Here is a 23,764-nt window from a genome sequence, read left to right on the forward strand (position 1 = left end):
GGGAAGCCCATACAGGAAATCCCGTTCAGAACGGGATTTCCTGTTGGGATTATGCGCCGGCGGCGATCGGAGGGGCTGGGCGGACGCCGCAGGGAGGGGGGGGGGGGGAGCATGTAGCTAGCGCTAGGGTAGCTACATGTTAGAAAAAAAAATTAGGCAAAAAAAAAACCTCCCGTGGCCGTGCGGCGAAATTAATCAGAACGCCAGGGAGGTTAAACTATGCATGTCATTCAGTACAGTACATCCACAACTACATGTCATACTCAGCCTTTTTTTAATGTTCCTAATGCTGTGCTGCTCTCACTAAGTATGACGTACTTAAAGAGAACCCGAGGTGTGTTTAAAGAATGTTATCTGCATACAGAGGCTGGATCTGCCTATACAGCCCAGCCTCTGTTGCTATCCCAAACCCCACTAAGGTCCCCCTGCACTCTGCAATCCCTCATAAATGTTGTGAGGCTGTGTTTACATCTGTAGTGTCAGTCTCAGCTGCTCCCCCGCCTCCTGCATAGCTCCGGTCCCTGCCCCCGTCCCTTCCCTCCAATCAGCAGGGAGGGAAGGGATGCAGGCGGGGACTGGAGTTCTGCAGGAGGCGGGGAGAGCAGCAGACTGACACTATAGAGATAAACACAGCCAGCTCTGACAAGCTGTTTGTCAGCAGCGTGGCTGTGATTTATGAGGGATTGCAGAGTGCAGGGGGACCTTAGGGGGGTTTGGGATAGCAACAGAGGCTGGGCTGTATAGGCAGATCCTGCCTCTGTATGCAGATAATATTCTTCAAACCCACCTCGGGTTCTTTTTAAGTCAAAGATGAGCTTTTTAATGTTCCAACTTGGGCACTGCTCTAATGCACATCAGTAAGTATGTATTTTGGTGCACAGCATAGCACGGTCCTATTCAGTACAAGTTTTACACTTTGGGGGGGGGGGGGGGGGGGGCACCGGCCAGGGGCCTGACGGTTGTCGCATTATCAAAGGCTGTTACCACCGTGCACGTGATTGAGCACGTGACCAAGATTTTCATAGATATCCAATGAATGCTTTCAAACGATTTCGAATCATTGATGGGGCGGACATGTTGCAGGACAGAGTTCTCTTTGATAAGAATATTGAGTCAGATGATCAGTCGGCCTGCAAAAATCGCTAGATGTTACCTCGATATATGGAGTGAAGCAATTGACTTCGCTGTGCTTTTTGGATGTAGGAGAAAACCCATGCATCTCCCTCTACACCTAACAATGTGTGCTGTTTAATTGGAAAGGGTAGAGGGATGAAAGGCAGAAAACAAGCAAGCAGCTTCCTGCAGCCTGGAAGACAAAACAAGACTACATTCTCTTGTTTAGCTGTCTGAAAACACATGCTAGATTCTACTCTCCGACAGCCCAAAATGATAGTCTTGACTGTGTATTATATACACCTGCACTGCACGGCGTGATTATCCACAAGCATAGCAGGATTATCCACCAGGCAACCTAGACAGGTGCTTGGGTCCTATTGGGTGTCAAGGGGCCCACCTGCCATCTCCTCTGACCTCTCTTCACGTCAGCTTACCAACAGGACCACAAGTGGGCCCCAAATCTACTACCTTGCCTAGGGCCCCATTACACCTTAATCCATCTCTGCCCGCAAGTCACACTGTACAGAATGTACTGGAGAAAAACAATAAATCTATCAGATAGACATGACGTTTTTAAAAGGTACTGACTGCCACTTAAAAAGTGGATCCAAACATAAATGTTTAGAGGAAATGGACTGTATACAAGGATGGAAATACAGATGAACGCTGAATACCATGAACATATAAGAATCCATACAGATATATTGTGAGCTACACTGATATGACTGTGCTAAAAATAACAGCAGACAGAAGCAAATCTTGGAAGCTCTCTACATTATTTATGAGCACACAAATATTCAAGGCTACTATTGACCTGCTCCAGCAGCCACAACTAAATGAACACAGCCTGCAGCAAGAAGCACAATGTGGAAGAATGAAAATCCACATGTTCATTCCAAATTGTTTTAACATTCTGAGAGGTCACTTCTGGAAGTGTAAAGGAACACTGTGATGAAGACAGTTTGATCAGAACAGTCCACAAACCTAACCTTTGTTTTGTATTGATGGAAGTACAACAATAAATGCAGAACTCTTACAACTTAGAATTTCTTAAAAAAGGAGTCCGAGGTGTGAGACCTATGGAAGCTGCCATATTTATTTCCTTTTAAACAATACCAGTTGCCTGGAAGTCCTGCTGATGTTTCTGGTCAGTAGGGTCTAAATCACACACCTGAAACAAGCATGCAGCTAATCTTGTCAGATTTGTCATAGACATCTGATCTGCATGCTTGTTTAAGGTCCATACCTTAAAGGACAACTGAAGCGAAAGGACTATGGAGGCTGACATTTATTTCCTTTTAAACAATATCAGTTGCCTGGCTATCCTGCTGATTCTCTGCCTCTAAGTTAGGCCCGGTTCACATTAGCATTTTGTGACAAAACTGTTCCAACAGATCCGTTGCGGACCGGTTTAAATTCGTTTCCGGTACATTTCAGTTCCGGTTGTATCCGTTTTGCATACATTTTGTGTCAGTTTCCGGTTTAAAGGTAAAGTTCTAAAATTAGCATTAAAGATCGCTATATATACCCCAGAGCTCTGAATGATCTGTAAATACATTGTGGTCATTGTTGAGGAGAGAGCTTGCTGTTTGGACAATGAATACAGTGTATTTCTACAGCTTCTGGCTTGGAATAGCCTCGTTTTAAATTTTCACCTACTACTATGTGGGACGGAGGCCTGCTCTTCACAGAAAATGGTGGGTGCACCCTCTACTCCTTGAAAGGTTGCCCCTGCACTTGGACATTTAGGTCCTAGATGCTGTATGGCCTGATATCTTCCATCTCTTTACAGAAATCAATGAACTGGGATGGATCCCACTCCTGCAGCACTGCTAGGCCCATGTGCCAAACAAGCCAAGATGGCCACTGTACCATAGAGAGTACACAGGAAGCAGCTAGAAAGGACCATTTTTATAGCCAGTGTGTTGTTAAGTTCCGTTTTCTATTAGTTCCTATTGCCCTGCAAAACCTTCAGTTTTAAGTCCGCAGGAAGAAACTGTCTGGAAAATTAGGACCTGCAGCATTTTTTCGATCCGGGGACCAAAATGTAGACAACTTATCCGGACAGACGTGTACGGTCCCATAGATTAACATTGGATCCATTCGCGTCCGTTCCGTTTGCACAGTATAGGTCTGGGTCTGATCCGCAAAATATCTTTGATACCTTTTAGTTAAAAACATAGTTAAGTTAAAAAATTAAAACAATGGTAAGAAAAAAACAAAAAAAAAAAACCTTCAGGTATGAGTAACAGAGAAATCGGAAGCAAAATTCATTTTTTTTTTGGTTAAAAAAAAAAAAAAAAAGTTTCAATACCACCTGTACAGGTGAGAAAATGTATTTAGGCAATCAGACATATCGCTAAAAAGAAAAATGGAAAATACATTTCTAGGAATAAGGGCTGGTTCAAACGGACAGTTGCCAGCAATGGTCAGAAGTTTTCCGGATCCACCATGTCGTGTATTGTGATGAATAGGAGCATTCAACTCACATTAAATCGACAATTGCGCAAGCGCAGCAGTGGATTACATTTTTTCAAGATGCTATACGCTTAAAGAGACACTGAAGTGTCTTACTTTATTTTCCTCTTCAGACATGTTCATCCTGTGAATCCAAGCTAATTCGCCACATTCCTAAGCAAAACAAGGTATTTATACCCCTGAAATAAACCTGCAAAGTTCCACAACTTTGCAGGTCGTAGAATTTGCTGCCCAGGAGAGCTAGAGTTGTGTGCAGTAGCTCTGCCTCTTGCTGTGTCAATCTCTGCAGATCTCCTCCTCTCCCCACTGCCTCTGATTATTCCTCCCCCTCATGCGCGCACACGTATTTGTAAGACTCCTCGTACATTGAAAATAAACATTCCATTTTGCATGCTTTGCTTTTCAAAACAAGACAGATGACATAGAACATGCTTACTTGCAATAATGACAACATTCTACTGCTTGGTGATTGGGCTAGCCAATTTAAGTGATCATGCATTCTAACAAATTCTTATAGAAATTCTAACAAATTCTCATGGAAATACACCATACTTAAAGAAGCATAGGATTAAAATCTCCCTCAAGTTACCATAAATGTTATTGCAATTCAGTTTTAGGCATCTTTCACACTGAACGATGAAAAACCATTGTGTTGTAACTGATCAGTTGTTCTGCAGCACTGGATTGTGAAGAAGCTTTCAGTCAAAATGTGTAGATGTAAACTGAGCCATAGGAAACCATGGACACTTACTTCACCTGGGCTGCGCATCAGTTGTCAGTTCAATTATAACTGACAGCAACTGATTTAGTGGGAAAGCACCCTAATGCCTGGTGCACACAGTACAATCTTCCCATCAGATTGCCTGAAATTTCCAACAAATCTAATCTGTTTCCAATCGATTCTGAGCAGTACTGATCTCAAAATAAATTTCATTGGGTGTACCAGGCATAAAGCCTCATCTATACGGGTAGATGAGGCGGCGATGTGGCTTATCAATCGAGCCACTGATGCGGCTCGATTGATAGGATCCGACAGGTCGGATCTTGCTACCGCCGATTCCCTGCTCGTTCCCAGCAAGGGGACAATGGCAGGGAATAGAGCGGAAGCTAAGTGGCGCCGGCGGGGACGCGGAAGGTACGCGCGGGGACGCGGAAGAGGCGATCCGGCAGCTAATCGAGCTGCCGGATCGGATCCTCATCTACGCGTGTAGATGAGGCTTTAGACTACTTTTCCCTTTCCTTATCTGCTTTGAAAGAAGATTATATCAGCAGGTCAGTTAACAAACTTGTCCTTGGGCAAGTGAAGACACAGCCCAAATGTCTTGAAAAAAAAATGTCAGCATCCCATTCATGGTATATGTAGTCATTATGGCTTATCAATCAACTACTTAGTGGTTCCATTCGTGCAATTCCAGTCTGCTTCCTGCATGCAAATTCATATGTGAAATTACAGCCAAGCGATTGTTTCAGGTAAAAGTTTAGGAAAGAGCTGTACAGAAACATTTCTGGACTATTGGCTGAGAGCTCGCTCTGTTCTACGGAAAAGTCTGGAGAAAGTGGAAAAGTCCTGCTGTAGGAACTACAACACAACAACATTGGCTGGCGGAATGAGATCCAAAGAAGCAGATCACCAGCAAAGTTCTCACCCTCACTGTAGGACAACTGCACTCATGCTAGGTTTTCACCTAAGGCAATAACAACAATTATTTCAGTGTTAGCAGCTACAGAAAGTGCAGCATTGTCAGTCAAGTAGTTCACTGATAGAATACATGTAAAGTCAAATGGACTTTTAACATCCCGCTATAAATGTAAGGGAAGGCTACAGCTAGACATGCACACGAGAGTTTCAAATTCAAAGGGTCTCTGTTCATCTAAAATGCACATCTACTGTTCAGTATACAACCAGGGATTTGACATGATTGCCCAGGGACAGTATCATCTGTGCTTTATCAGTAGAGATGAATAGCCAAGTTGATTACAATTTCCAACCCACTGGATCGACTTTGACAATAATCTCCTGTGGTTGTGCGTAAACACAAATGATGCATAGTGAGAATATAAGATCATTATGCCAAAATAAATCATGTGATGAAATGGCCTGTTATAGAAAGGTCTCTTAGAAAAGGCATCTCAGATTTTGTTGACATGGCAGTTAGTGATATAAACATATTTTTTCCTTTCCTGCTACGTGACATTGAAATGTCTTCATTGACAGTCATTTCATTGCAGAGCCTATCCTGAATTTCCTTTCCAGCTTCCCTGCACGGTCCTAACTACTATCTTTCAAGTAGTTGAGTGCTGTAGCCATCAGTTAAAACAAAGTTTTAAATAAGAATGCTACATCTATTGGCTAATACAATCTTTTATTTTAATATGCATCTCTATATTATACTTTTTCGGATTCCAACTTGTATACAAAATAATTTTAAAGCAGACCTATACTCAGAACTTCTCGGCTCTAAAAGATAACAAATCTAAAAAAATAAGCAACAGCATAACCACCTTTAAAAAAAAAAAAGAAATGTCCTTGTTAGGCCTGGAACCCACTAGCAGTACATTACTAAGCCATTTCAAAGCACTTGTGATTTGAAAAGCTCTTGCTAATGTAATGCTATGGGTGTGATCCCACTTGAGCGATGTGATATTATAAAAAAAACCTGCATAGCATTGCATTAGCAAGAGCTTTTCAAATCACTAGCGCTTAGAAAAGGCTTCTAGTGGGTTTGAGCCCTTACAGCTTATAGAACGGTTGCTGAGATTCTGCAAAGTGGTTACTTACTTGTATCATGGGAGCACAGAAAGGGTTAACCTCTTGTGTTTCATTACAGGTCTCCATTCTATGTAACTGCCCTACAAAGTGCCATCATTTACAGGTCTGGCTATATAGTGTACCCTGTCTCCATATATTTTTTTTGACCTATTTAGTAGCCCCTCATAGTGCTGGCCATTATACTGGCTCAAATTTACAGTGCCCTCTAATTCCCGCCTAGACTTACGAAGGAGGATGCTCTTCATTACATAAAAGACATTCTGGACAAATAAGCAGCAAGGTTTCAGAGTGTCAGACTTCTTTTTCAAGCACTCAGTTTGCAAATAAAGTTAAATATCCCCCCCCCCCCTTTTCCCCATCCACATCGTTGTTCCAGTGCTGCATCCTCCAGAACTTCACCGCACTGTGCTTGTGAAGTAGCACTGACACGCTCTGGTTCAGCGGAATAAGCTAAACCAGTGGTAGATCTCTCCAGTAAGTTCAAGCACTGTTGCTGGTGGTCTGGGATCAGCATGGGAACTCTGACTAGTTTGTAGCTAATCTGCCCAACATGCTGCAAGTATTTGTGTGTTCAGTGTTTCAACACTTTTACCTAATGACCAGCCTTAAGTTTTTCATCAGTTTGTAATACAGTAGCTTTCTAGTAGGATCAAACTGCAGAGGCACATAACCATAATAGCAGCTCACTTTTGATACTGACTGGTGAAGACAAAAAAAAGACACACAGACGCCAGAAGCTCGCTATTGCGTAATATTGCCAGAAAGAGGGCCAAGGGTATAAAAGCTAGAGTATATACTAACAAACGTGAGTTGCCATTAGATGCAACCACTCATATATGCATGTGGAGCAGCACCATCTCCACTCAGTCTTTTGTAGTCAACCAGTCGTCGCAGCTCCTAGAAAATTTCGCACTCCACTCAAAGTGTAGTGGCGAACACCCCAACGAATGGGTTAACCGAAGCTGAAAGGACATACAGGAGGCGAATAACATGTTTTTGGGGCTCCTCCTGTATGTCTTTTTCACTTTTGAAACTACAGGGAGTACAGAATTATTAGGCAAATGAGTATTTTGACCACATCATCCTCTTTATGCATGTTGTCTTACGCCAAGCTGTATAGGCTCGAAAGCCTACTACCAATTAAGCATATTAGGTGATGTGCATCTCTGTAATGAGAAGGGGTGTGGTCTAATGACATCAACACCCTATATCAGGTGTGCATAATTATTAGGCAACTTCCTTTCCTTTGGCAAAATGGGTCAAAAGAAGGACTTGACAGGCTCAGAAAAGTCAAAAATAGTTAGATATCTTGCAGAGGGATGCAGCACTCTTAAAATTGCAAAGCTTCTGAAGCGTGATCATCGAACAATCAAGCGTTTCATTCAAAATAGTCAACAGGGTCGCAAGAAGCGTGTGGAAAAACCAAGGCGCAAAATAACTGAGAAAAGTCAAGCGTGCAGCTGCCAAGATGCCACTTGCCACCAGTTTAGCCATATTTCAGAGCTGCAACATCACTGGAGTGCCCAAAAGCACAAGGTGTGCAATACTCAGAGACATGGCCAAGGTAAGAAAGGCTGAAAGACGACCACCACTGAACAAGACACACAAGCTGAAACGTCAAGACTGGGCCAAGAAATATCTCAAGACTGATTTTTCTAAGGTTTTATGGATTGATGAAATGAGAGAGTCTTGATGGGCCAGATGGATGGGCCCGTGACTGGATTGGTAAAGGGCAGAGAGCTCCAGTTCGACTCAGACGCCAGCAAGGTGAAGGTGGAGTACTGGTTTGGGCTGGTATCATCAAAGATGAGCTTGTGGGGCCTTTTCGGGTTGAGGATGGAGTCAAGCTCAACTCCCAGTCCTACTGCCAGTTTCTGGAAGACACCTTCTTCAAGCAGTGGTACAGGAAGAAGTCTGCATCCTTCAAGAAAAACATGATTTTCATGCAGGACAATGCTCCATCACACTCGTCCAAGTACTCCACAGCGTGGCTGGCAAGAGAGGGTATAAAAGAAGAAAAACTAATGACATGGCCGCCTTGTCCACCAGATCTGAACCCCATTGAGAACTGTGGTCCATCATAAAATGTGAGATTTACAAGGAGGGAAAACAGTACACCTCTCTGAACAGTGTCTGGGAGGCTGTGGTTGCTGCTGCACGCAATGTTGATGGTGAACAGATCAAAACACTGACAGAATCCATGGATGGCAGGCTTTTGAGTGTCCTTGCAAAGAAAGGTGGCTATATTGGTCACTGATTTGTTTTGTTTTTGAATGTCAGAAATGTATATTTGTGAATGTTGAGATGTTATATTGGTTTCACTGGTAAAAATAAATAATTGAAATGGGTTTATATTTGTTTTTTATTAAGTTGCCTAATAATTATGCACAGTAATAGTCACCTGCACACACAGATATCCCCCTAAAATAGTTAAAACTAAAAACAAACTAAAAACTACTTTCAAAAATATTCAGCTTTGATATTAATGAGTTTTTGGGTTCAATGAGAACATGGTTGTTGTTCAATAATAAAATGATTCCTCAAAAATACAACTTGCCTAATAATTCTGCACTCCCTGTATTTAGTAAAAGTCACATTTGATACTAACCACTACATATTGAGAATACCCCACAAGACCTGTCATTTTGAAGATGCTCAGACCCACTCCATCTAGTCATCTCAATTAGTGAGAATTGTTCAGCTCTTTATGCTTGATATTTTTACTACTGTAAATGTATCCTCTTCAAGAACATACGGTGCACTTTAAAGGGAACCAGAGGGCCCAGAAAAAAAGATTCTATACATACCTGGGGCTTCCTCCAGCACCATACGCACGGATCGCTCCCACGCCGCCGTCCTCCGCTTTCTGTATCCGGCGGTACCGGGTCCCGTAGTTTCGGCCAGTCGGCGGCAGCACGCGGACAATTGTCTGCATCACAGGGGCTCCCGGGATACCCGAACGCGTGTAGCTGCATACTGCGCAGCCGCACGCGTAAGGGTATGGAGGGAGCCCCTGCTCATGCGGACAATTGGCCGCGTCCGCCGAAAGAGACGGGACCCGGTACCGGCGGATCCAAGAAGCGGAGGACGGCGGCGTGGGAGCGATCCGTGCGTATGGGGCTGGAGGAAGCCCCAGGTACGTATAGAATCTTTTTTCTGGGCCCTCTGGTTCCCTTTAAGCCAAATATGTGAACATATAGACACAGAACATTTATACTGCGCTTTTTTCCTGGAGGACTAAGCGCCAGAGATGCAACCACTAGGGCAGGCTCTATAGGCAGTATAAGTGTGAGGGAGTCTTGCACAAGGTCTCCTCACTGAATAGATGCTGGCTTATTGAACAGGAACAGCAAGAAGTTTTGAATACGGATGGTACCATTTATTGCATCCTCCATTGGCAAGGTTATCTCTTCCTTGGGTTTTAAACTATCCTCTGTATGCAGATGACACCCAGATCTACCTCCACACCCCTGACATATCCACCACTACCATGGACAAGGTCTCCTCCTGCCTATCAGCCATCTCCTCCTGGATGTCCGCTAGGTTCCTAAAACTAAACCTAGACAAAATGTAAGATCTTCCCACCCCGGACATCCATAAACCTCCCAGATGTGCATGTCACTGTTAACCACATTACCATTCACCCTACCTCTCAAGCCCGCTGTCTGGGTGTCACCCTGGACTCCGCACTCTCCTTCACTCCCCACATCCAAAACCTCACAAAGTCCTGCAACTTCCACCTTCGTAACATCTGTAAGATTCGCCCTTTCCTGACCTCTGCCACCACCAAACTCCTCATCCATGCCCTCATAATTTCCCGCCTTGACTACTGCAATGCCCTGCTGTCTGGTCTCTCTATGACCCGAACAGCCCCACTGCAGTCCATCATGAATGCGGCAGCCAGAATTATCCACTGCTCCCATCGCTCCACCACGGCGGATCCCCTCCTTGAATCCTTCCACTGGCTTCCTATCCAGTCCAGAATCAGATTCATGATACTGTGTCTGACCTACAAATCTGTGCACAAAACCTGTCCAACCTACATTTCCGATCTTACTCAGGAGGTACACACCTAGCCGCTCACTCCGCTCTTCCAATGAACTTCGCCTAACCGCCCCCCCGCATCACCCAGTCCCATGCACGCCTCCAGGACTTCTCAAGAGCTGCTTCCAACACTATGGAACTCCCTACCTCCACCCATTAGGGCAGCCCCCTCCTTCAACATCTTCAAGAAAGCCCTCAAAACTTACCTTTTCACTCACTCTGGCCTACTACCCTTCACAAGTGCTCTAAACCCACAGCTGAACTCTGGTCCCCTACCTTCCGTGTCCTTACCTCTCCCTCTAGATTATAAGCCTTTGGGCAGGGTCCTCCTCCTTTTGTGTCCTACCTGATCATGCACCTCCATTACTGTGAACCCATGCTATGCATCTGAGTGAACCTAACTTGCCTAATCTCCATGCTCCCCTTCAGTGACTAAGCATTACCTTGTACTCATACTGTGCTGCATGATCTGTTCTTTCTTGTATTTAGGTATTGTCATTTTGCTGTATGTCACCCCTAAATATTGTATGTATCCCTATTTATTGTCCAGCACTGCGTAATATGTTAGCGCTTTATAAATACAATAAATAAATAAATTGCAGTAAGCTTTCGGCTATGAAGCCTTCGCCAGAACAGGAAAAGCAGAGATTCGAGCACTGGTCTCCTGTGTCAGAGGCAGAGCCCTTAACCAGTACACTATCTAGCCACAGCTGTATGACTGACAAGTTATTCAATGGTTGTCCCATCAACTGTTAATGGATTTAATGTTGTGACTGATTATTGCATACTAATACTGAAATTACCAAGCATATGTAAAAAAAGTAGTGTAGATTTTATCCACACCACAGAAGAGCTGTATGGTTCATAAAATATATTTACAAGTTGTGAGTTTTATAAAATTCTAAAAACATACAACTTCATGCCATGGGTTGAAGAGTAGAAATGGCACACATGGACTTTAGCAGAATTGACATTTACTGTAAATGCCCTACTTGCACTAAAGGTGCACAAATAGGACGTTCAAAAATGTCCAATTTGTAGGAAGCAGTTTGAGCTAAACTAAACTCAAACTTAATAGTGCAAAACAAATTCTAAAAGCAGTCATGCTGCCTTGTGTAAAATTTAAAGTCAACAGGAATCGATAAAAAGAAAAAAAAATCTGCCAAATACTTACCTAAGGAGAGAGAAGGTTGTCCTATAGAGCCTCCCTGCTCCTCTCTGGTAAGCACTGGCTCCCAGTTTCAATCCACCGCTGCAGGGGACTTCGGAAGTCTTCAAGAGCAGTTGGGCTCCCGAAGACTTCTGAAGACTCCTTTGGCGGCAGAGAAGCAGTATTTGACCAATTCAGTTGAATACCGCTACCAGTGGAGGCAGCGCTGAAACATGGGGACCGTGGGAGGAGCAGGAAGGCTCTATAGGACCCAGAGCCTTCCCTCTCTAAGTATCTGGCTGATTTTTTTTTTTTTTTTTTTTTTTAAATCGATTCCCATTGACTTTAAAGGTTACCTAGAAAAATTGTTTTTGCTGCTATTTCTCTTGACTACAATGCTTGGCACCTCATATAGACAATGGCTTCTACTGTAATGCAGGGATGCTGGGAAAATGCAGTCCGTCATCTATTTCTACTACTTTGGGAGTCACATGGTCACAGTTGGTTGACCCCCTGCTACTAGCTGACTCTAGAGAGGAGAGAAAGCAATCTGCAGTGTTAGCTAATTCATTTGGCCAGTGAAGCAGGTATTCTGTTCACCACTTTGCTTCTACACGCTGTTTACATTCACTTAGAATCCTGATTGCTATCAGAATATTACTTGCTTAATTCTGGATTTAGTTGGGCTTTATTTGAAAATTTTGTTTAAGCTAATCAAGTTTATTCAATGCAGCTAGCTCTGGAATGAATAGCCTGACTCCTGAATTCCATATTAATCTGCCCACACCTCATTCATAATTAAGAGTGTACTGTCAATAAAAGTGCATTAGGATCACTTGACCCATGCCAGGTAGTGCGCTGCCAGATCCTGCAATGTAATCTAAATTTAATGAATTTAAAAACTGTAATTAAAATAGAAAATATGATAAAATGTTCTATTTCTCAGATAATAGTCATCATAAATAATTTATACATACAGTAATAGTTGTGCTTAGTCCACAAAAATAAAATAAACCAATCAAAATTAGTTACTTGTGCTGCTTCGATAAAGCAGTCCCCGTATTTTTAAAGTCAGATATACATATCCGATTGTGACTGTACAGTATACATGATGTGTACACAGGAATCTCTTATATATACGAAATAACATCCATGCTGTAAGAATACAGCCTGATGTGTAGCTATGTCACTAATAGAGATGGTTAATGAGATGGAAATAATTCTGTGTTGATGGCGATTTATGCAAATGTATGCACTCTCTTTGCTCATGAAATCAAATAATTTGATAGGTTGTTAAAATATGGTTTGGTGACTACGAATTAAAGGGTTCCTGAGACGGATGAAAAGAAAAAAGTTTTATACTTACCTGGGGCTTCCTCCAGCCACCTTCAGGCCAATCAGTCCCTCGCTGTCCTCCTCCACCACCTGGATCTTCTGCTAGGAGTCTCGGTAATTTAGCCAGTAAGCGAAGTCCGGCCGCATGCTGCTCCGCCTCCTACATCCAGGAGCATTCTGCACCTGCGCAATAGTGCTGCGCAGGTGTAGTACGCTCCCGGCGGCGAAGTGTGTATGCATGCACAATACGCCAGACTGGCTCCAGTTCCTGGACTCATAGCAGAAACGCAGGTGGCGAAGAAGGACAGCGAGGGACTGATTAGCCTAAAGGGGGCTTGAGGAAGCCCCAGGTATGTATAAAACTTTAATTTCATCTGTCTCAGGTTTACTTTGTTACACAGTAGTACTATACTCTACATATGCACTTCCCCCAGAGCTGCAGGGAATCCACTGAGAATGTTGTGCACATTGAACACAGAGGTGTTGTCTATCACCCATAAACCTGGTTCAGATTGTGCATGTAGAATGTGTAATAGAGAAAGAATCCCCTCATTCTCCTGCAGAGTACCTGCACATCACTCTTACATATACCCACAGTTACATTGCCTAGGGCCTGAGAGATGTTCTTTGTTCCGGTCTGTACCTTTTACAAGTACTCTTACCAAGGACTAGTTTTAGTCTATGACTAAAGCGAATAAATATGTCAGTCTACATAGCCTTCTCACTTCAGTCGTCTTTTAAAATTCCTAAGCGTTGGCAGTTAAGAGACAAATTTCATGTTACATACTTTCAATCAACAAGATTGTAATATGCAAATTAGAGGAGTCAGAGTCGAGGAGTTAGAGTCGAATTTGGTAAAATCCTAAACTGAGGAGTCGGAGTTGGTGAATTTTTGTACCGACTCCAAAGCCCTGGCTGTAGTGTACCACAATTGATTTTATTTCAGAGAGATAATCAATTGTTTGGCACATTATACAATAGTGTATTCTTACCCAGAGGTAAGGATTTTTTTTTTCCTTTTCATTTTTAGATAGCTCTTTCACTATTAAAGGGAAAAAAAAAAAAAAAGTCACACGGACATATTAGTCATAAATTAACAACATTACACATTAGCATATACTTGCAGAACAACACCTGCTCCCATAAAGGAAACAAAGAATAAACGCGCGTGTGTGTGTGTGGTTGGGGTCAGTGCAGCATATGGACAAGTAACCCCATCAGATACTCTAATCAGCTGACTGACAACTTTATAGCTGGAATATTACCATATATCCAATATCAAGGGAGTTTAGACATGCTAGGAGTCTGAGTGCTGCCCATGCCACCAAAGAGCAGGTCTCCAGGCACAAGCAGAACTCTCATAGGTACAGCAAGCTCTTGCTAATAAAGGCTGCCCTGCATCACTATCCACTCATTCAATAATCCAATAACAAAACAAGACAAATTGGCTAGTTGGATTTTTTTTTTAGCTTTGATGGTGAATTCAGTGTACGGAAACAAACAATTTTACTACAATAACAGATAATATATGGTTATCATGAACTTATCTATTGTAATTAAAAAAAAAAAAAAGGTTGGAAATCTGGGTAATTGCTCCTCAATTCACAGCTGCTGTTTATGGAGATTGTCAGGGCAATGGACATCAGAGTGACATGCACATTTGCACTGGAATCATCATTGCCCACATTTGTCAATGCTGAAATGAAAGATGGTGTGAGGACAAAGAATATACACATCCTGTGACTCCTCTCTGCATGACAACAAAACCAGGGCCTCAGTCATCCATCAAGAGGAGTGGGTTATTAGCACCGATGTGCACTGCATGGGTCTTGCCCCAGTGGAGTGCGTGTATACAAACACACACACACACACACACACACACACACACACACACACACACACACACACACACACACACACACACAGTGACATTGGGAGCGTCCACATCCTTACTACATAAATGCTGTACTTTGTTAAAATCCATTGGACCAGTTTTGTTAGTTTGAGCGAATAAAACAACAAAAAAAGCCAAAAGAAAGGTACAGTGCATTTATTTAATATTGTATAATGAACTGATCAATGTAACCAGATTACCAGGTCATTAGGAGTAAGGCCTCGTTCAGACTATACGCGCTGCCGTGCGCATTTTGGCAGCGCCTATAGTGTGCGACACGCAAGAACGGTAGAAGGGCATAGACAGCCCTTCTACTGTTCCCATTATATGCGCTGCGCAGCAGTGCGATTGCGATATCGCGTGCTGCACGCATTTTTGGGAATCGCAGCGCAGATCCCATTCATTGTAATGAATGGGATCTGCAGCGCAGCACATAGTAGCGCAGATGGCGTGCGATCGGACGCGTTGCGATCGCACAGCCATCTGCGCTAAATGATGTGAACGAGGCCTTAGGAAACTATTTTGACAAGGTAACAAGGTGAACCTGGAGTTTTGGCACCAACCCATTGTTGGGACATTACTAGATAGAAATATCTACCATATTCTTTCATGCAATTTTACTCCAGACTGCTGTTTAAAAAAAAAAAAATCAGCAAGAATAGGAGAAGACATTTTTGCATCAAAAGGTTATTTTACAAAGATTGGGTTCCCCAGCTCCCTACAAGTTCCGAGGTAAGCCGTGGAGGCGCTCAGTGTTGATGATACTGGCAGATGCTGTTTACTCCTATCTGTTATTGATGAAGCGGGTTTGTATCCCATGAAACGCGTGGCACTTTATTTGGAGTATCCAATAAAATTGTTTTGACTGAAAATCCACAGTCGTGTGTTCTGCTTGGAGGGGGTGAGTCCACCACTGCCTCCTCTATTATCAAGATGGGTTTTTAAGTTCTTTTAGTGTTTTTTATCCTATTGGCGCCTCTGTTATCCTATTATCCCTACCAGTTCCATTCATTCAGAAGATGACCCAACTGAGTCACTGTCACTCCATGGGCTCATTCTCCAACCTCTGTATTGGGGTACAGGCTGGAGTAAGAAGATAGTGAGTATAGTTGTGTTGTGGGATTGGCGGATTTCAATGGCCAAAGTCCAATAGCTTTCAGGAACTAGTTCTTTGTAAAGCAGGTACACAAGAGAGGTGGTACGGCTGTGCCATCACAGAAACACAGCTTTACGTCCATCTTCACATTTGTACATACCCCGCCTACAAAGCCTAAAATAAACCCTAATGAAAAAAAAAAATATCCTGCAGAAATACCAGTCTCCAGAAGTGCAGCCCAGGACAAAAGCTTCGTATATAGGCAATCAAGCAGAGATTATAAAGCTAAGCATGTCATCTAAGCACAAGCCACTGGGTGAAATGTCTCAGCTAACTTCAATCTTCTTGATGCACTGCCGGGAAGATCACAGCGAGAATAGCAGCTTCAACACTTCAGGTGTATGTTACATTTACCGGCATTCACAAGGCGATATGTGTATCAGGAAACAAATCAATGCCCGGAGGAAACCCAAGCAGGGAGAAAACACACACAACCTATATCTATCTATCTATCTATCTATTTACACACACACACCCAGCTGATGCACTAAGACTACATACACATTTTCCTTTGCTTCAGCCATGTATAGGTTACATGTATTTTGAATATAATGGAAGAATAGATGTATGAAGAGACATGCCTGTACCAGCCATGCTCAGTTCTATAAGCAGCCAACTGCTTACACTCCGGTTCCAATTTTGTACCAACTAAAGAGAATCTCTGTGGTGCCAACCCAATGTTGCGACTATCCAAGACTAAATAGTAGTATAGCTCTACGGGCTCTTTCACATTAGGGCAGATTTTCTGCGTTTAAACGCAAAGGGTAAAGTTTGCGTTACCCAAGGTGAAATGAAAGTCCATAGACTTTCATTTTAGCTTTCACATATAACGCAGCCTTTTTGTGCGTTGCGTTACACTGCACCCAGGCGCAGTTTTTCAGCCAACGCTAGCTTTATGCGTTACAATGTTAGTCAATGTAAAACGCACACTATGCGCGTTTTCAATCCGTTAACGCAGGCAATCAGTCCCAGAATGCAACAGAGGAACAATGTAGAAAGTTGAAAACTAAAAGAAAAAAAAATTACCTGCGTTTTTCTATGTGCAGTAACGGATTGAAAACGGATTAAAAACGCACACTCACTGCAGTGCAACGCATATCAAAACGCATTAAAAGGCATACAACAAAACGCATGCTTTGAGCGTTCTCCAACGCAAGCTCTGATGTGAAAGAGCCCTACACTTATGTAGGTTTGTGTTTCTTTTCCATTTTCTCAGTTTGTTGATTTACAAAGTAACCATCTGCTCAGCAGAGAGAAGTCTCAAAGCTCTTGTGCCCGTCTCAGGTGCAGGTTCTGCCTAAACATTCAAGCATCTTATTATTAGATGTACGCTCCAGCTGCGTGCGGCTTAAAGAAAGATTTCTGTCCTAGGAAGACAAATGAGTGAGAATAAAAGAGGAGGAGGACAATATCTCTGCTGGACAAGCATGGGAGGGCTACAGATCATAGGCTAAAAAAAAAAGCTTCATATTAATCTATATTACATTATAAAACCGTTAATCATTAGTTATGTTAAAGTGAGATTTCATTTTTTGTTATGAAAAAATTTACAAAACCTATATTATGACTAAACAAGTCATTTTGAAATGTATTTTCTTTTATTTCTGATGTTTCTTTTATTATACATAACATCCTTTAAAAGTATGTAACACACGTGAAACTTAATGCACAACCAACAGCCCAACATGACGAATCGCACTTGTCGTTTGCACGACCAGTACATACACACGCGCTGACCAACTAGACAACCAACTAATTTCAAGGGGTTCTGTGGCATTATAAAAATAAAACAAACTGACACTTACCTGGGGCTTCTATCAGGTCCCCTACAGTGGTAAAGTCCTGCATCGTCCTCCTCCGATAACCTGTTCCCCACCGCCGGTCCCGGTTTAACAGACGAATAATGCTCGCTTCCACTAGAGTCATCGGTAGCTTACTGCGCAGAAGTTCTCTTTTACTGCGCCTGCACGCGGGAGCAAGCTTGCGCGCGGCCCAGGCCACGCAGCCGCAGTGTAATCACTCGCGTGATTACAAGGGGAACAGAGCATCGGAGGACCACAGCATGGGACATTACCGATGCAGGGGGCCGATAGAAGCCTCGGGTAAATGTCAGTTTGTTTGATTTTTATAATACCACAGAACCCCTTTAAAGGGACTCTGAATAGTGATAAAAAAAAAAAACAAATCTGGACTTACCTGGCTCTTCCTCCAGGGCCCCCCCCACCCCCCATTGCCCGCAACGTCATCTGGGTCTCTTTCGTGGTCCCGTTGGAGGCCAAGTGATCCTGGCAACTGCGCATGCATGCAGACGTCACTCCAGACTCAATCACACACCTGCCGTCGTAAGCCTCCTGCGCATGCGCAGTTCTCAAAAGACTGAACTGCGCATGTGCAGAAGGCTTACGGCGAATGCGCAGTTATGACTTCTGCTGAAGTCGCCATAACAGGGCCGCCAGCGGGACCACGAAAGGGACCCAGAGGACGCCAAAGGACCTCACAGGCTATGGGGGGCTGGAGGAAGCCTGAGGCAAATACAGATTTGTTTTTTTAAATCACTGTTTAGGGTCCCTTTAAATACTGCATGTGCATGATATCCGCATTCAAAAACCAACAAGTTACTAACAACTTGTACACACGTGGCCAACCTACACAATAGCTGGTCAGTTGATCTGCCAGTTGGGTCGGGCAAACTGCCTTTTATCAGTCACTCGTCCAGTCATTTGCCACGCATACACATGCCCAACCTTTTGTCCAAGAGACAAGTTTGGACATTAGTTGGATGGAAAAGTTGCATGTGTGTATGAACCTTTAGGGTCAGGCACATGTTTGCATTGCTCTGCATTGAAGGTGGCCATGTGTTTTACAGGGAAGCATTGGCATATGCATTGCAGGGCTGACGCCATTCAATTACACTGAACGGAGAAACATTGCAGTCAGAATTACATGCAGCAGTGTGTTGCCAGATCACACAAGTGTGCCTGTGCAGTGCACATAGTTTTCCACAGTTTCATCCAGAATTGATCACATGACAACAGCAGGGTAACACCAATATGTACCTACATGTTCTTTTAAAAGCCCTTCACAAGAATTTTATTGAAAAGAGATCTGATCAGATTTGATCAGAGAGTGATCTATCTGATGGTCAAATCTGCTAACCATCTGCAAGTGTGTGCTGACCTTAACTCTTTCCGATCCTTGGATGAAAACAGAAAAGGGACTTCAGAAAATGTCTTAATAGGACTAGTACTATAGGTACCTATGTTTATCTCATGTCACATGTTAGTTCAGGTATTTTTGTGAAATGGAAATAGAAAAGTTGGGTTCTACCGTGGAAATTGTGCCCATCGTACACACACCGTGTTCAAAGATTAATAGCAATAGCTGGTATAACTAAGGGGGTACTTCTATTTAATGACACAGGATAGCTTTCTCAAATAAAAAACTGATGAGAAAAAAAAAATTGTATCCCTCCTCCTCCTAAATATGACTTTTTTTTTTTTTTTTTTTAGATATCCTACAGTTATATTTTATAGTTAAACCTAGTTTTTAAGTTTTTACTGTTACATGGTCTCTGCTCAATGACACCTTCATTGAAGTACGCGAGAGCTCAAATCTATGAATTATTGACCCGTTTTATCTCTTTCCTGCTCTCAGAAGCCATTTACTGACAGGAAAGTATTTTAAAGCTGTAATTACTAATCAATGAGGGTTATGCTATAGTCTGACCTAGTCCTACCCGGACAGAAACTGTCACTTGCATACCTGATTTTTAACTCTTTTAGGCAGAGAAAGAAAAAAAAGGAACACAGCTTAGTAATTTGTGTGCTTGGCACTATACATACCAGTGTTCTCCCCAGAATTTTGTTCCAGCCGGGTGGCATGGAAAAGTAGCCGGGTGGGGGCGAGATGAGAGAATGCAGTGCAGGTGTTTCTCTGCACAACTCTGCTTCGAGCAGAGGAGGTGAGCCGAAGACAGCCGGGTGCAGCACCCGGCTAAAAGAGCCTGAGGAGAACACTGCATACACGTTTATCTCATGTCACCTCGGTTGTCCTTTAACCTCCTTGGCGGTAACCCCGTGTGTGACACGGGGTAAGCCGCCGGAGGGTGCCGCTCAGGCCCTGCTGGGCCGATTTACATAATTTTTTTTTTGCTGGACGCAGCTAGCACTTTGCTAGCTGCGCCAGCACTCCGATCGCCGCCGCCGCGCGCCCGATCGCTGCTATCCGGTGCGGGGCGTGCCCCCCCCCCCCCAGACCCCTGCGCTGCCTGGCCAATCAGTGCCAGGCAGCCCCAAGGGGTGGATCGGGTCTCCCAATGACGTCCCGACGTCGGTGACGTCATTCCGCCCCGTCGCCATGGCGACGGGGGAAGCCCTCCAGGAAATCCCGTTCTTTGAACGGGATTTCCTGATCGCCTATCGCCGGAGGCGATCGGCGGGGCTGGGGGGATGCCGCTGAGCAGCGGCTATCATGTAGCGAGCCCTGGGCTCGCTACATGATTTAAAAAAAAAAAAAATTTAAAAAAAAACTGCTGCGCTGCCCCCTGGCGGTATTTTTCATACCGCCAAAGGGGTTAAAGAGAGTCTGAAGCGATTATATCTGTGTTTATTCAGCAGGCAGCTTCAGCATTATAATTCAAACTGATTCCCTGCATTCCTGCAGCAGAATGAGGTCTTAATCCCCCCAAAAATCCCCGGGGCAAAATTCTGCTTCTGCTTCTTGGTAGAGGCAGAGCTTTGTGCAGCAGCTCTGACTCCAGTCCAGTCAATCGCCGCTTCTCCCCGCCACTCAGTCTTTTTTCACTGAGAGGGGCAGGGAGAGGCAGAGATTGACTGGACTGGAGTCAGAGCTACTGCGCAAAGCTCTGCCTCCCTCGGGCAGCAAAATCAGCGACTTGGAAAGTCGTGGAATGTTGCCCCGGAGGATTTCATGGGGATAAAGACTTGGTTCTGCCGCGGGGATGCGACGAATCGGTTTGGATTGTAATGCTGAAGCTGCCTGCCGAATTAACAGGTATTCTAAATGGCTTCAGACTCTCTTTAAAGGGAAGGTCCAAGCAAAATAAAAAAATGAGTTTCACTTACCTGGGGCTTCTACCAGCCCCACGCAGCCATCCTGTGCCCTCGTAGTCACTCACCGCTGCTCCAGTCCCCCGCTGGCAGCATAAAAATGTATGTGTTAATGTTCCTGCACTAGCAGGAATGCGTAAAAATGTACGCAATGCGACCCGCCGACCTCCGAGGTCGGCATGCTGCCAGCGGGGGACTGGAGCAGCAGTGAGTGACTACGAGGGCACAGGATGGCTGCATGGAGCTGGTAGAAGCCCCAGGTAAGTGAAACTCATTTTTTAATTTTTTATTTTGCTTGGACCTTCCCTTTAAGCATGTAACTACAGAAGGGTTTTAAAGAGAGTCTGAAGCGAGAATAAATCTCGCTTCAGACCTCATAGATAGCAGGGGCATGTGTGCCCCTGCTAAAACGCCGCTATCCCGCGGCTTAACGGGGATCCCTTCACCCCCAAATCCCCTCGGTGCAGCCCTGCCCCACGCGCGCCTGTCAGCGTGTATCTCCGCCTCTCCCCCGCCCCTCTCAGTCTTCCTTCACTGAGAGGGGCGGGGGAGAGGCGGCGATGCGCGTCTGATAGACGGCGCTGAGAGGCAGGGCTGCACCCGTTAGCCCTGCCTCCAGGAAGAGAATTTTACGACCAAGTTTGCGACCAACTTTTGCGGAGTGGGTTTGGGGGTGAAGGGACCCCCGTTAAGCCGCGAGATAGCAGCGTTTTAGCAGGGGCACACATGCCCCTGCTAACTATGAGCTCTGAAGCGAGATTTATTCTCGCTTCAGAGTCTCTTTAAAGAGGCACTGTAGTGTCATGTAGTAAAATGCAGTTAAGTTTTCAGGATACTCATTGTTTTGGCAATTTTTCTGGTTTCAGCATCAGAAACATTTCCAATATCTATATGTTGTATACTGATATGTAGCCATGCCCTCCCAGTAATGCTTAGCCTGAGCAGTTTTGCTATGTGGAGTTCTCCATCCTGAGCATTCTGGGAGAATAGGCATTATTTTCACTGGTCTTAGAATTCTCAGTAAACAAAACAATGAGCAGAGCTGCACCTGCCAGCACTTAAGATGTTGCCATCTGTGATAAATTTCAGAATGTATACATAAATAGATTTATAAACATTGTAGTAAAAAAAAGAAAACACACAAGCTTATTACTATGCATTTTCACTACAGTTCCTCTTCAATTAAGCAGAGCAGATTAGAGTGTTGAGAAATCTATTGGTGTATAGTTTTTGTTTTGCTTTCACAAGTAGGTACAGACATTTTCAAATTTGTACTTTCAGAAGAAACTATCCTGTTCACATCTGCCGCAACTGCACAGCCACCACCTGTAACACTCTTTACACATGAAGTCTAGCAATAAACCGTCCCAAGCAAGGCTGGAAAATATAGAAAGCCCTGATCAAACAATTTAGCTTATTTTGCCGTCTAGATTTTAATTTTAGCTCTGCAAAACTAACAGAAGATATGAGGTCACCATTACAGCAAAGTGGATTATACAATACCTTACCTTTTCATACATCTAAGAAAGCTATTCCCTCTGAAGTTGTAATGACATGCATGCAGAGAAACACACAGTAGTGCAATACCGAGACTGCACTAATCTTCACTAAACCCACACCCAGGACCAGAAAACGTCAGTCCCTCCCTAAACAATAGCTCAACCACATTGCAAAAAGTCCTTCTCAAGCAAATATTTCAACAAGTAACCTCCGGTGCACACACTTCCTATTTTCTCTCAGCTCTCTAACTTCATGTCATCTATTATATGTGCAAAATAGGAAAACAGATCCCATTCAATAGAATCCAGAACTGAGCAACTCAAAAGCAGACCAAGTGAGTAAAAAAAATAATAATAATATTCAAATCACAAAATATTAAATACTAATCAAGTAAACTAAATGATTCTTAACAGACTACCATACTTAATACCTTAGACAGAAATAATGAAAACCTAACTAGTTTCACTATATATGCCAGAACATATTTATTTAATAAAGCATTCTACCTTGCTTTAAATGAGAACTGTAGTGAGTGGTATATGGAGGCTAACATATTTCCTTTTAAGCAATACCAGTTGCCTGGCAGCCCTGCTGGTCTATTTGGCTGCAGTAGTGCCTGAAACACACCAGAAACAAGCATGCAGCTAATCTGGTCAGATTAGACCAGGCATGGGCAAACTTGGCCCTCCAGCTGTTAAGGAACTACAAGTCCCACAATGCATTGCAGGAGTCTGACAGCCACAGTCATGACTCATAAAGGCAAGTGCATTGTGGGACTTGTAGTTCCGTAACAGCTGGAGGGCCGAGTTTGCCCATGCCTGGATTAGACAATGTCAGAAACACCTGATATGCATATGCTTGTTCAGGGTCTATGGATGAAAGTATTAGAGGTAGAGGATCAGCAAGATTGCCAGGTAACTGGTATTGCTTAAGGACTCTTTCACACGAAGACGTTGCGTTTGATGCGACGTTGAGGCCGCACAACGTGCCCCTGATGCAACGCATGCAGGTTATAAAATTGGATGTTATTTTGTACTACGTTATGTGTCTCTTGGTGCGTCGTTTCCTTCGCATACTGATGGAACAAAAACGGCGCATGCGTTACATTTTTAAAAAAAAACATTACTGAGCATGTGCAACACACAACGCACAGCATGCAGCACTTAAATATTGCTACACGTTACATACAACGCAACGTGTGCACTGTGAATGTCACACAGACTTTGCATTGCTGTGAGTTAGCCCTCTATTC

General features: G+C 43.7%; 1 protein-coding gene across 18 annotated transcripts in view; it reads right to left on the reverse strand.

Annotated features, from left to right (window-relative positions):
- EPB41 (erythrocyte membrane protein band 4.1) overlaps window positions 1–23,764 on the reverse strand; it is a 228,181-nt gene that overhangs the window by 107,263 nt on the left and 97,154 nt on the right. For 6 of the 18 annotated variants that reach the window (XM_068269180.1, XM_068269177.1, XM_068269172.1 and 3 more), the window contains exon 1: window positions 22,516–22,537. The exons of 6 other annotated variants lie outside the window; for them this stretch is intronic. In XM_068269180.1, the coding sequence (XP_068125281.1) occupies window positions 22,516–22,532 (17 nt within the window). In that variant the 5' untranslated portion in view covers window positions 22,533–22,537. Of the gene's footprint in view, window positions 1–4,183; window positions 4,277–4,345; window positions 4,374–22,515; window positions 22,600–23,764 lie in introns of those variants that run through there. 6 more of the 18 variants (XM_068269178.1, XM_068269175.1, XM_068269176.1 and 3 more) reach the window with 4 other exon arrangements.

The sequence above is a fragment of the Hyperolius riggenbachi genome, chromosome 2 (genome assembly GCF_040937935.1).
Source record: "Hyperolius riggenbachi isolate aHypRig1 chromosome 2, aHypRig1.pri, whole genome shotgun sequence".
In the NCBI taxonomy this organism is placed as follows: domain Eukaryota; kingdom Metazoa; phylum Chordata; class Amphibia; order Anura; family Hyperoliidae; genus Hyperolius; species Hyperolius riggenbachi.